Genomic DNA, 13,019 nt, shown 5'->3' on the forward strand with positions numbered 1-13,019 from the left:
TATTCTAGATTTCCATTTATAATATTAAATTATAAATCCTATTTGGAATACAATTTTTGTTACTTGCATTATAGAATGTTTAATACACTCTTATATATTGATTATTTGTATCGTTAAAGTTTGAGTCATTTGCGGATATTATGGGAAAAAAAATTAAACCAGAAAATTAATCAAAATATCATTAAAATAACGAAGATAAAAACATTTTTGATAATGCGTAATAAGAAACGTTTCTTAGACAATAACGAGTAATCGAATATAACAGCTAAAAAAACTATTATTGTCCGAGAACTAAATATCATTATATAATAAATAGGAAAATAAAATGACAAACTACAATTAAGAAATAAAATAATTTACGATACACAAATTCTAGTATTTATAAATAAAAAATGTGTACATATGTTATATCGAATCATTAAATTAAATAGAATAAAGCCACATACATTTGGTATTATAGCGTAATATATACTAAAAAAAAGAAAAAAAAAATATATATATATATAGTTTTAGATAACATATTTTACTAAACAACGTTATAACGTTAAATAACAATATTAAAAGTGACCACTAATTTAGATTAATGTATAAAAATAATTACATAGTGCTATAATCTTAGAATAATATATTACGTAATTACAATTCGTAATTGAAGATTTTAATTGTAAAGTAATCTAATTAGTATATATTCTTCATAAATATAGGTACTTTCTCTATTGTATTCAAGTTTAATATAAGACTTATAATTAACAAAATTTTTAATTTCATCATCTTCATTATATTCGGACAAATTTTATTTATTAAAAAAAAATTATTATTCAATATTATAATTTGATAATAAGAACGAGTACATATTATATTTATTCAGCGAATTACAGTTTATATAAATATAATTCTTATTTCTTACATATACTAAGTATTTCAAAATTTATTTATACACTACACATTTGAATCATGCACCCTTAATGAATATCTATTTACAATTTTTTTTAATATTAATTATTACGTATATTTTTGAAAAATAGAGAAAGAATTTAATATTAATTGATTTCACTTAAAAATGCTTTTATGTGCTTTCAATTATTATGATTATTGATTTAGTTTCTTTAGAGTACTTATGATTAAAAATGAATGTATTATTCTGCTTTTTATTAAATATTAGTTATCAATAATAATGACGACTGCTTAAGACTATGGATTACAAAATAATTTTTAATAATACAACATTTAATTCCTATACAATAATACTTACAAATTACTGCAATTAATATTCACCAGTATTAAAATTTACTGCAGCACTATTTTATTGTAAGTTATACTCTAGACAAAATATATGTATCCAGATTTTTTATTCTTTAAATCATGTACAGCATAAATAAATTATTTAATAATACATTTTTGGTTGAAAAAGATAAGCATCTATACATTATCGAGTTTCGATATTTTGCGCATTTATATTAAAAATATATAATAAAAAAATTTCTTACAAGAATAAGTATAAGAAGCTGTTTCTAATATCAAATGATATTCACATAAATAACAATAGTGGTCCATTCTACTTTCTATATTTTTAACAATCTGTGTTATAATAAATATTATTTCTTATTGATTGCGTTATTATATAATGTTACATAATTATCTTTTGATTTCGAAATATAAAATAAACAACGTATTTTATATTTTAAACTTTTTTTTATAGTAGTCTTATTGATTTTAAAAAATATACATTAAATTTTTCAATCTTTTATAGAATATTTTAGTAAATATAGAATAGTATAGTATTTTAGCGTAGTTATAACTAATAACACTTACTGATATTTTGATTTATTAAACAAAATAAGGGAAACTGAATCCGAGTCATTACAAGCGTACGGAGTTTTTATATTTTACATGTTAGTATTTTTAAATTGACTAGTTAAAAACATTGATAACAGGAAATTAAAAAGGTCTAAATCGAGCTCCAAGAATTATATTTGAGTAAAATGTTAAAGTATTTCGTCAACGTAATGTTTTTATGATTATTAATAAATATAACAAATAATAAATAATATATAAAAATAAGAAAAACATTTACTTTAGTTTATCATCTTATTTAAGATATGTAATACGCAAAATAATATATGATATAAAATTTTTCAATTCTTCGAAATAGATATTAATTAAAATCTTAAAATTTTAGTCAACCTATATCAATGGTTTTTTTTTGCAGAACTTACTAGAATGGCTTATAATCTATAATTAATTTTGATTGTATGAATAACCATTAAAGAATCATATGATCAATTTTAAGTGATGATATTAACTTTTATATTATATGTTTTAATAATATTTTAATAAATTTATCATTTAAACCTACATTATACTTTACAGACAAAAATAGAATAATACTAGGTATTTTTATCATTATTCGATAAAACTTATATTTTATAGATGTTGTTCGTAAATACCCTACAATGGTAATTTTTTATTCATATCTTGTTCGCGATATTAAGTTACAAAAAATACGGTTCATTAATCAATATATTTGTTCACATTACACGATGTGTGTTTATTCTTATATCAGTCAATTGCATAATAACGAACATGTATAATTAGTCAATATTAACGATGTTCACAATTCTTAAAAATAGCTTAAAAGTGGTCCTTAAAAATTTCTGAGGACTTCGAAGAATTTTTCCCCCTCCATTATTCCATATTTATAACTACAATAACTATCCTATTTATTTTATAATTTTTACTTTTTTCGTTATCATTTTATGATCTGTAGTTTATAAAAGATTTTGTTGAAATGGAAATTCATCCTCGGCATCATCATTTTCGTCTTCGCTTGATTCTTGACTCGAAGGTGGTGTATCTAATTGTGGTAGTCCAAGGTCTAAATATTCCTATTAATAAATAAATTTGAATGATAAATTCATTATGATGTTTAAACCATATTATATACTATTTTTATATCACTTTATAAAATTTAATGGTACCTCATTGGCAGTTATTGTGAGTATCCTGTCGAGATCTTCGACTAATTCTCCAAATACTGGTCTTTCTTCGGGTTGATAGCTCCAACATTCTCTCATCAAAACATATCTGTTTACAAATATTATAAAATATAATTTTTTAAAACTAATTTCAACACCTATGCGTTTTAAACAATTTTTTAAATCGTATGATTTTATTTTGCGTTTATTTAATTGGACAAATATACAACATTTTTGTACTATTGTAAAATTTCAAAACTAAAGTATCATTATCGTCTGTTTAAAATTATCTAAAGATTATTAAAGTATGTGATAATTTTTTCAGTTTTCATTTACTAGATAGTATAAATATACAATAATTTGAAAACTTAAATTTCGTAATAGCCTATTTAAAATAGTCTGTAGACTATCATATTTAATACGTTTTATCTATAAATAATTTTTTTATTAAAATTGGCTTTTCACCTACATTTCAATTGAACAGCATGGAGGTTTTTCCATTCGTAAACCAGATTTGAGAAGTTGAAAAAGCTTTTCAACCGATGGCACCGATGGGTACGGAGTACCACCAAGTGTCATTATTTCCCATAAAAGTATTCCAAACGACCATCTTGACAAAAATAATTACATTTATAACAGCTTTCTATTCAAAGTTATAAAGATACCAATGAATTACCATGTTCATGCCGTAAGTTAAAGCATATTATTAATTATTTTTAGAAATTATACATTATTATCTTACCTTAAAATTATGATATAATAAATTAATTAATATAATTTATAATGAATTAATAATAATAAGAGATAATGGTAGTAATAATATCATAATATCTTTAGTAAAAGAAATCAGTATTGTAAACTTTAAAGCTCCACAATATATTATACGTATATGTTTGTTCAAAATTAAGTAGAAACACAACCGTGAATACTTACACATCGGACTGCGTGGTATAAATACGACGGAAGAGGGCCTCAGGTGCCATCCATTTCACTGGCAATCTGCCATCGGTTGTCTTCCTGTAGTAGTCATGACAATGTATGTCTCTGGCCAGTCCAAAGTCAGCAATCTTAAGAACATACTCGTCGCTAACAAGGACATTTCTCGCGGCGAGATCTCGATGTATACACCTCCGACTAGCCAGGTACTCCATACCTCTAGCGACTTGATAAGCGAACGATACAAGATCTTTTTGTGTAAGAGTTTTTTTCTCTTTGCTCATTGACTGCTGACCTATCGCCGACTCGTAACCGGAGGAGCTTCTATGTTCACGCAGAAAATCTCGCAAGTTACCATGCGGTGCAAACTCGACAACAACGTACAAAGGTCCACCTTGGGTACAGGCCCCTAGCAGATTGATTATATTCATATGTTTACCGATTATCTTCATCATCTCCATTTCTGAGACAAGGTCCATCATTTCCGAATCTGTGTGTCCTTCTACGAATTGTAAACAGAACTAGTATAGTATGTAATAAAAACTAGTGTGATATGTAACAATAACTGTTTAAATATTAAATGACTGCTCCGTTTTGTTTTTTCAATCTGGCTATAATGTTTATTTGAATTAAAATATTAATAATATATGAGTCAAAAAAATTAATTGTATCTAGTTTAATTGTGTTATTATTATAAAATGAATTAATATTATTACTATTCCAATTTAAATAATTTCTTACCCTTGAGCATTTTGACAGCAACGATGGTAGAAATGCCAAATTTTCCAGAATTTGTCGTAGCTTTAACAACTTTTCCGAAGGCACCCTCGCCCAAAGTACTTCCCAGTGTCAGCTGCTCTCTAGGCAACTCCCAGGCACTGTCGAGTGGTAGCTCATATTCGGATATACTGCCGGAACCGCTGTTCTCTTCTGCTGTAACCGTCGATTTTTGCTTCTCAATTTTCACCACCGGCATCAGTAATGACTCTTGCACGTTTTGTGAATTCACGAGATTCTGTTTCTCAACGATGACCTTCTTCGTCCATTGAGTAACCACTGCTGCCCTTGCAGTCTCAATTGCTAGAAGCTTCTTCATTTTCTCGCGCTTTAAACGGTGGAAGATGTAAATAACAACGACAACTCCCACAGCGAAGAAAATAAACAATACCGTAGCAAGGATGTTCACTAAAACTGGATGAGGTCGTGCTGTTAATGGTATTCCTTGCTCTTCCATTGCTGTTGAAATTAACGTTTTATTTAGACTTATTTGTTCAATGAATTTTTAAATCAGTAGAAAACAGATAAAATTGTATAATAATCGTTATTTAATTATAACAGTATCGTTGAATTAGTCTAAACTATGAAATTTCATCAAGTAATTAATTTTTTTTTTCTTTTTCCTCATACGTATTATAATTATTCGTAATATTATCGATTGTAGAGGGTATATAATCAAATTCTTTTCTTTATTATATAATATAATTATTTCTTTATGCATATGAAAAAGTTTCGTCTGTATTAATTAATTAACAATCTTCACATGTCTAATAAATTATTATAGAAATATTTATTATGTGTAAGATAATTTTATTATTGTAATAATATAAATTGATTCTATTCGAGTAATGTATTTGAGTATCCATTTGAATAATAATATACTTACATTCGATAACATGTAGATAAGCACTGCTAAACGTATCACCTAGGGCATTTTGAGCTATGCATGTGTACCAGCCTTCATCTTTTTCCGTAACATTAAATATTTCTAATACTTCTGGATTTAATTCGCCACCCGCCTATGAAGAAATAATTAATTGAATTTCAAACGTCATAAATAATGTAATGTACTTATAAGAGATATAGAAACAATGTTAAAATATACTAAAAATTGTTAAAGTAAAAAAAAATAAAGAAAAGTATTAATTGAACAATTGGTTAACAGACACGTAAAAGTACATAAGAAATTAAGTACAAAAATATGAAATAAAGTTAGTAAACACTTCTTTTTTAATTGCATAATATATAATTGAACATTTTTGCACATTTTTTTAGAGATTGTGTTTTTTAAACAAAAAAATAGAAAGTCGATAAAAGTAGTTCTACGCGTAGTGCATAAAAAAACGTCCCCACCTTAGCCTCGACCCTTAAGCTTTCATTGGTCTGGTTGACTGTTTCGAAGGAAATGTGATAGCCGTGATACCACTCGAGATGCCTATGCGTGTCTGACAGAACGACGCAGGTGAAATTCACATTACTGCCAATCGACACTGTTACATTTGCCGGCGCCTTTGTTAAGATTGGCCTTGCCTGTACACTTTCTAAATTGAGAAAAGAGCCCAACACCAATATTTTTATTCTTTGGTCATAAATTAAACACATAATATCGACTTAGATTCGGTTATTGTGATTTTAAGCCGCACCGTTTAAATAAGGCAGTAAAGTCTAATCACTGCATTTTGATCGTAGATTATTTAAAATGATGTATTATTCAGTATTTTAGTATTATTTACAGCGAATGAGACTTTAATGCTTGTTATTGAATTTAAAAAGTTCAATATTTCACTTAATATCAGATTACCCAAGAATTAGGATAAATACAATTAATTAATAATTAACAAAAACTTTACTAAGTGATTGAAAGCAAATTGTATGAAAAATCAATATAATTTTAAGAAATGACAAATAAGGATACAGATTGTATATATACTTTAGAAATACATATAACTTTATGAGATTAAAAATGAAAAACTGAAGCAAAGTGAAAGAGTAATATATATTAAATTATTATTGCTACAATTTTTCTTGATTAATACACAATATAGAAGAACCTCAAATATATATATATATATATATATATATATATATATATATATATATATATATATATACATACATACATACATATACTTATATATAAAAAAAAAGTTTCATTTGCCAGGAGTCCAACACCAGAGCTCCGAAATAAACCATGGGCCCAAATATACACAGATTTATGAGTACGCCTTGTTCATAAAAATACAAATAAACTCGAGCGAGTGCGAAGAAACGCCTGTCTACATCGCCAGGTGTTTTGACGTCGTGCTCGTGCTACAACGCACGATATCCCCAGCAGAATTTTTCAACTACGTTAGATTCAAAGTTTTACATGCTTATAGCAAAACAATATCCTATTTAGTTTTTCACGAATGCTCGGTCCATATAAGAATATGGATTTGCAACCTGTTATTAAAGAACTAACCGTTTATTCAAAACACAAATCTATATAATTTTTATAAGGATATCCTTGCGTAAAAATTTAATTAAATACATCTATAAACACAAGTCACTTACTTATTCGTTCAAATTTATAATTTACTTTTTAATGAAATTATTATTCAATAATAGTAAATCCTAGATTTCCCATGAAATTAATTATTTTTATATATTTAATAGTACGATTTTAATTTATTAATTAATAACTTGAACAAACGATGTAAAATTTTAACCTTATAAATATAAATCGATATTTGTTTGCTTAGTGATTTGGCAATTTATAAATAAGTACTCAATATATTGAATAAAAACTTTTAACAATAACTTTACGCTCGAAATGATATTAAAAAATAGTAAGACAATTGTACAATTATTAGAAATCTTAAAATAGAATTCCGAGCGCGCTCTCCAAAAGTCTTAAATGTCTGTTCACATAGAAGTAAGAGGAGGCAATTACTTATACTTAGTATAAATGATTGTAATAGAAACCAAATGTCTGCTGGGAAATTATCGAACGTTTTGTGGGTGCTACCTGAAGCTCGGTGCCGTTCGGCGTGACCTCATCGCCGGGGTATTTGTCGGCCTTAAGCCACCTCATGTACGGCTCGAGATCCGAAATGATGGGACACGTGAAACTAGCTGTGCGGTTTACCAAAACTGTTATGTTCTTTGGAAAGCCCACGTTGATGTACGGCTTGTGCGGAAAGCGCTCTAGGCTCGGAAAGTTGCATTATTTGCGCATTACTTTGAGTCATATCATTAAGGGATTGAAGAAGAAAGGATTACCGACTATGAAAATTGTATAATAAGTAGTTAGAAATTGGTAAATAAGGTTTATGATTTTCAATAACAATAAACATGTATTTTAAAGAACGTTTGGATGATCTATTTTGCTTTTGGTACACTAATTTAAGGATTTTAAAACTGAAATATAGCGTGGTTATTTAAAGAGTCAATGAAAAAGAAACTCGGTATAAATGAAAATGTACAATTCAAATGAAAATCCCAACTTTACAAATTAACACACATACATATAGGACGAAACTTGATGTTTACACGAAATCCTTGTTTACATTAACAAAATTTATGCCAATTTTTTTGGAAATCCTTTAAAATTTCCAATTTGTCAAATACAAGTGTATATATACAATTTGGCATTCGAAATAATTAAAAAGTGGCTTATTTACCAATTACTATCATTGTTGAAATATATATTTATATATATTATTTAAACAAGTTCTTATAATTTAAGTACTCGTCAATGATGAGAGTTCAAATGCGTATTGATCAATCGACATAATTAAATACTGATTTTTTTTTTGCTTACTCTAACAGTAACAGAATTGTAACAGAAAAGATTACGTATATTATAAAAACAAATCAGCGCTAGATGATTCATATTTTGTATCTCTTTATGGCTTATATTAGTTTAAAACTAGTTACAACTAGACTCACCTATAATATTTACTTTGAAGGTGTGATTGACGCAGCCCAAGTAATTGCACACAATGCAGGTGTAATTACCTCCGTCTTGTATGACGGTATCCTCTAGTCTCAATCCCCATTTATTAGTTACGACAACTCCAAGGGTTCGCTTTGGTTCTTCGCCGTTTTTTAGCCAAGTGATGTTTGGTTGTGGATTTCCGATAGCTGGGCATCGCAGCCTTAAAGAGTTGCCTGCGGGCCTTACTTCCGTCAGGGGTAGCGAGTCTTTAAACATTGGTGGTAGTTCTGGTTGAGTGCGATTCCGCTCACCTGCGGCCATGCTGTCATTGCTTCCGCCATTTTGGTTCTGGTTTTGAGCTTGGTTTTCCAGGTCCGATGGCTCAAGGTGCAGTGCTCTTGTCTCTGGTAAATCTATGTTTCATTTATTTATTTATTTATTTGTTTTTTTATTAAATTTTATTAAGAGGTTCTTCGCTATTTTTCCTACGTTTTTCGAGCAAAATTTCTTTCGATTTTAGGGCAAAACTAGCTAAAACAGTAACGTACTCTTTACTCATACTTATGAAATATATTTTATAAACATCTCATTCGGTGTATTTTTTTACTGACTTAAAATTATGATTAAGAATATTTAAGAACTTTATTTACTTTTTAAAAAATGTTATTGATTGGGAACTGTTTCATGAATTTAATGGAGCATCCGAGATTCATAATTAATGAAATTCAAAATATAAATTGTAGAACAATTATGAAGTAAATTATTTTTCTAAATGATTTTATATATATTATTATAAAAAATTAAATATTTAATATTTATTTTTCATAAGACTAAATATGTCAGCAAAAACTTTAATAAAACCTTCAATTTAAAAATTGAAATTTCTTAATGATCATTTATCCTTGAAAAATATACTTATTTATTTCTAGTTACTTTTAAAATATATATTGTGTATCTATTTTTATTTTCGATTATTTTACTTTATTTATTTATATATTTTCGTTAAAAATAAATTATTGTCAACTTTGATAATTAAGTAGGCTAAATTATAAGTGATTTATCATTCATAAAAGCTTTTGAAAAGTGAACATTTTATAGAATCTATTTTAAAATTTATATTTAAAGAATGTGCTTACTAATTCGAATAATTATTAGTATTCCTTTTAATTTTACTTTATGATAATATATTTTATCACATATTTTTAAAGATTTATTTATTTGTTTTAATGTGTATAAGATTTAATTATATATCAATATAAGTTTAAAACATTTATTTATCTAACACTAGATAAATGGTATATATTACGTATTTTCAATTAGTTTACTTTAATTTATTTGTAATTATAATTTAATATTCATATTTAATTATAATTCCTTTTTCATACATATATTTATATATGAACTTTAACAATAAAAATTGAATAAAATATATTTATAATTATTTAATATTAATAATTAATAATAATGATTCATATATTATGAATTTCGAATGAGACAAGTTTCATGTCATACTAATTTTATTTTGTATGAATTTATAAAATTTTTATAAATGTGTTCTTAATTCGTTTCATCTAAAAATAAGACATGCAAATCACACATTTTCTTATACATGCAAATTTATAAAATAATTTGTAAAATTTATAAAATAAATACCCATGCTTTAAGATAAATACGGCCGACGTTAAGGCATTCAGAAGTAGATTCATATGTATAAACTTTAAATCAGGTAAGTTTTTAAGCATCTAATTTGTTGTTCCGAGAAATGGAAGTATGTAACGTACCCCTGGAGTCGCCAAGTTCGAGTTCGTTGGTCTCGTCATCAGCGCGAACAGCCCCTAAGACCTTGCCAAGCTCATCGCTCTCGCTCTCTTTGGGGAAGATATCATTGAGCTCAGCTTCGACTTGTAGTTTGAGGTACCGCCATTCGCTACTGTCGACAAGGCAAGCGTAGGCACCAGCATCTTCCAGCTTTGTCATCTTAAAACGGATGCGCTGCCTTTGAAGGCGGATGCGAGACGTCGGGGCCCGGAAGGGCTCTCCATCTTTGTACCAAGCGATGCTGCCATTAGAACTGTCGAACGCGCAGATAAGCGTCAGCCTGTCACCGCTAGTTACCGTTACGTTTTCTCCAACACTCGACTCATCCGCTAAAACATACGTTACAACTATCCTTAACAGTGTGCTTGTTTCTTACATTTTAAATTGTCAATTAATGTATGTAGCTAGTATTTTATCAGTGTCAGAGTTGCTAAAGCTCCAATATACTCGCCAAAACCTGAACAACTTCTATTCACTGGGTTCTCAGGATATACTAAATAATTTTAATAATATTGGATGCCCTTTAATAATACATACTGAATCGAGCGGATAAATGTAAACGATCCAAAAGATATGAAAATATCTTGTTAATAAATTTTTTTCAATAAATACATAATTTAAATTATTCATAATATCAATAACTATTAATAAATACGCATTTATTTAAGAAACTATATTTTTGCTTTTTTGTACTTTTTCGAGTGTTGTTACTATCGAAAACAAGAAGGGAGAGAAAGAGGGGGGGGGGAGTAAAATTATGAGTACGAAAGAATATAAGAAAATACGAAATATGTTTGTCAACAGATTTCCCAAATTTAGAATTCAATTATTTTTAGATAATTCTATTTCGAGTAGATAACAAGGTGCTTCTCGATCCTTGCCAGTTTGTATGGTGAACCCTATACGACCTCCGGTTAAATTTCGAAAAACAAGAGAAAGTTAAGAAACGTTGAGAAACGGAAAAATAGGGGAGAAATAAAAGACACAGGAAAAGGAAAATGTGAAGTGATGGGCGCGGAACAAATCGGTTCAATTTGAAAGACTCATGTCATTAACTAAGCACTCAATATAGGGATCGCGAGCAAGAAATTATCGACAAATAAATTATATCAGACATTGTCATTCCATTCTTTAGTATGCCAATATTCATGTACGATATTCAAAAGTCGATATATATATATATATATATATATATATATATATATATAAATTTAAAATTAGATATGCTTTTAAGCATCCAATTCGCTTAGACTTGCATTCTTTTTCCTTGGGTGCGAAATTTCGACTGCATACAGTTCAATAAATCTCATGACTATTTATTGGATGTTATAAGTTTTATTTTAGAAATTTTAGATTTTGTAACTATTATAAACATATGAGGGAAATTTGGCTCCAAAATGCATTGAAAATTCATATAAGATTGATGAATTATTGGGTTAATTAGAGTCCAGAATTGATTTTAAATTTTATCGCCCTTGTTATAGCAGCGGGTCATGGCTTCAAGAATTATTAAATTTTTCTAAGTTACTCAACCATTCAATAGATAAACACTGTTTATATTAAATTATAATAATTTGCGCGTAAGTAGATGGAACTCCAATTTCTTTAAGTTATCAAAAATCCAATGTGGATGCTGAGATGCCAAAGCATTTTCTTTGAACAGCTGCGACATGTGTATGCGGGCAGATACATATATTTGGTTTATTGTGCTTAGCCTGTGCTCGATCCATTTAAATAAATCCCAGCCTTTTGGTTTTGACCCGGTCCTACTTCCATTAATTTACACGTGTCCGTCACGTGTTGTTGCTCTGTTTCGCTATTGCAGTTTACCCTTTTGGCCCTTTTTGATCTTTTATTTCCTTTCCATTGCTTTCTTCCCGTATTTCTTATCCATATTTGAAAAAAATTCAAAATGAATATGCGCTCGTGTATTTTCTCTCTTTCGTAAAACAACAATTAATTAAAACAATAACTAATAATTATATATACTCAAAATTATTGAATTATTCTGTAAAAAATTTTTTAACCAGCTAATTAAAAAAATTATGAATAAAAATTCTTATAATATGCTTTTTCTGCATTAGTGTTATGTAGAAACATGGCATTGAGATATTTCGAGATATTTGGCAGGAAAGTTGGTATTGTTGATATAAAAAGTCCTAAAAAAGTGTAATTTTTAAAATATCGGATAAAATATTTTAATAAGGAAATTTTTTCACTCAACGCTAGTATATACTATTCAAATTGTGATAGTGAATCTGCTGGATTGGGTGAGATGAAGGGGGAAGATACACTAACAATGTACTCCAATAAATCAATACGTCTCTCGTTCTTCCTCGCTCTCGACCTGTTTGTTAAATAATAAAGCGGGTGTGTGTAGTTAGTATTGCTTGACCACAGGGCATTCAACGACCCGGCAATTGGACAATTGAGCCCAATCATAATAATACTCCTAGTTTAGTATGAGCAGAGAGAGTATTTGGTCAGATCACTAGGCGCGCGTCCCTCCATTTTTTCATACTCTTTGCGCAGGCGCATGATCCTCGCTATACGACGCCATAGTAGAGGAACCCGGGTTATTTGAACATTAATTA

The 13,019-nt window shown here is 28.2% G+C and overlaps 1 protein-coding gene across 1 annotated transcript in view; it reads right to left on the reverse strand.

Moving 5' to 3' along the window:
* Window positions 1-2,438: 2,438 nt before the first annotated feature.
* Window positions 2,439-13,019, reverse strand: part of LOC105365248 (fibroblast growth factor receptor homolog 1) — an 11,699-nt gene continuing 1,118 nt past the window's right edge. The window contains exons 2-10 of the mRNA XM_011503359.1: window positions 10,389-10,754; window positions 8,619-9,020; window positions 6,042-6,229; window positions 5,575-5,707; window positions 4,653-5,147; window positions 3,909-4,413; window positions 3,445-3,585; window positions 2,979-3,084; window positions 2,439-2,885 (exon numbers count right to left, since the gene is read on the reverse strand). Of these exons, the coding sequence (XP_011501661.1) occupies window positions 2,769-2,885; window positions 2,979-3,084; window positions 3,445-3,585; window positions 3,909-4,413; window positions 4,653-5,147; window positions 5,575-5,707; window positions 6,042-6,229; window positions 8,619-9,020; window positions 10,389-10,754 (2,453 nt within the window). The 3' untranslated portion in view covers window positions 2,439-2,768. The remainder of the gene's footprint in view (window positions 2,886-2,978; window positions 3,085-3,444; window positions 3,586-3,908; window positions 4,414-4,652; window positions 5,148-5,574; window positions 5,708-6,041; window positions 6,230-8,618; window positions 9,021-10,388; window positions 10,755-13,019) is intronic.

Source organism: Ceratosolen solmsi, unplaced genomic scaffold (assembly GCF_000503995.2).
Source record: "Ceratosolen solmsi marchali unplaced genomic scaffold, CerSol_1.0 scaffold63, whole genome shotgun sequence".
Lineage (NCBI taxonomy): Eukaryota > Metazoa > Arthropoda > Insecta > Hymenoptera > Agaonidae > Ceratosolen > Ceratosolen solmsi.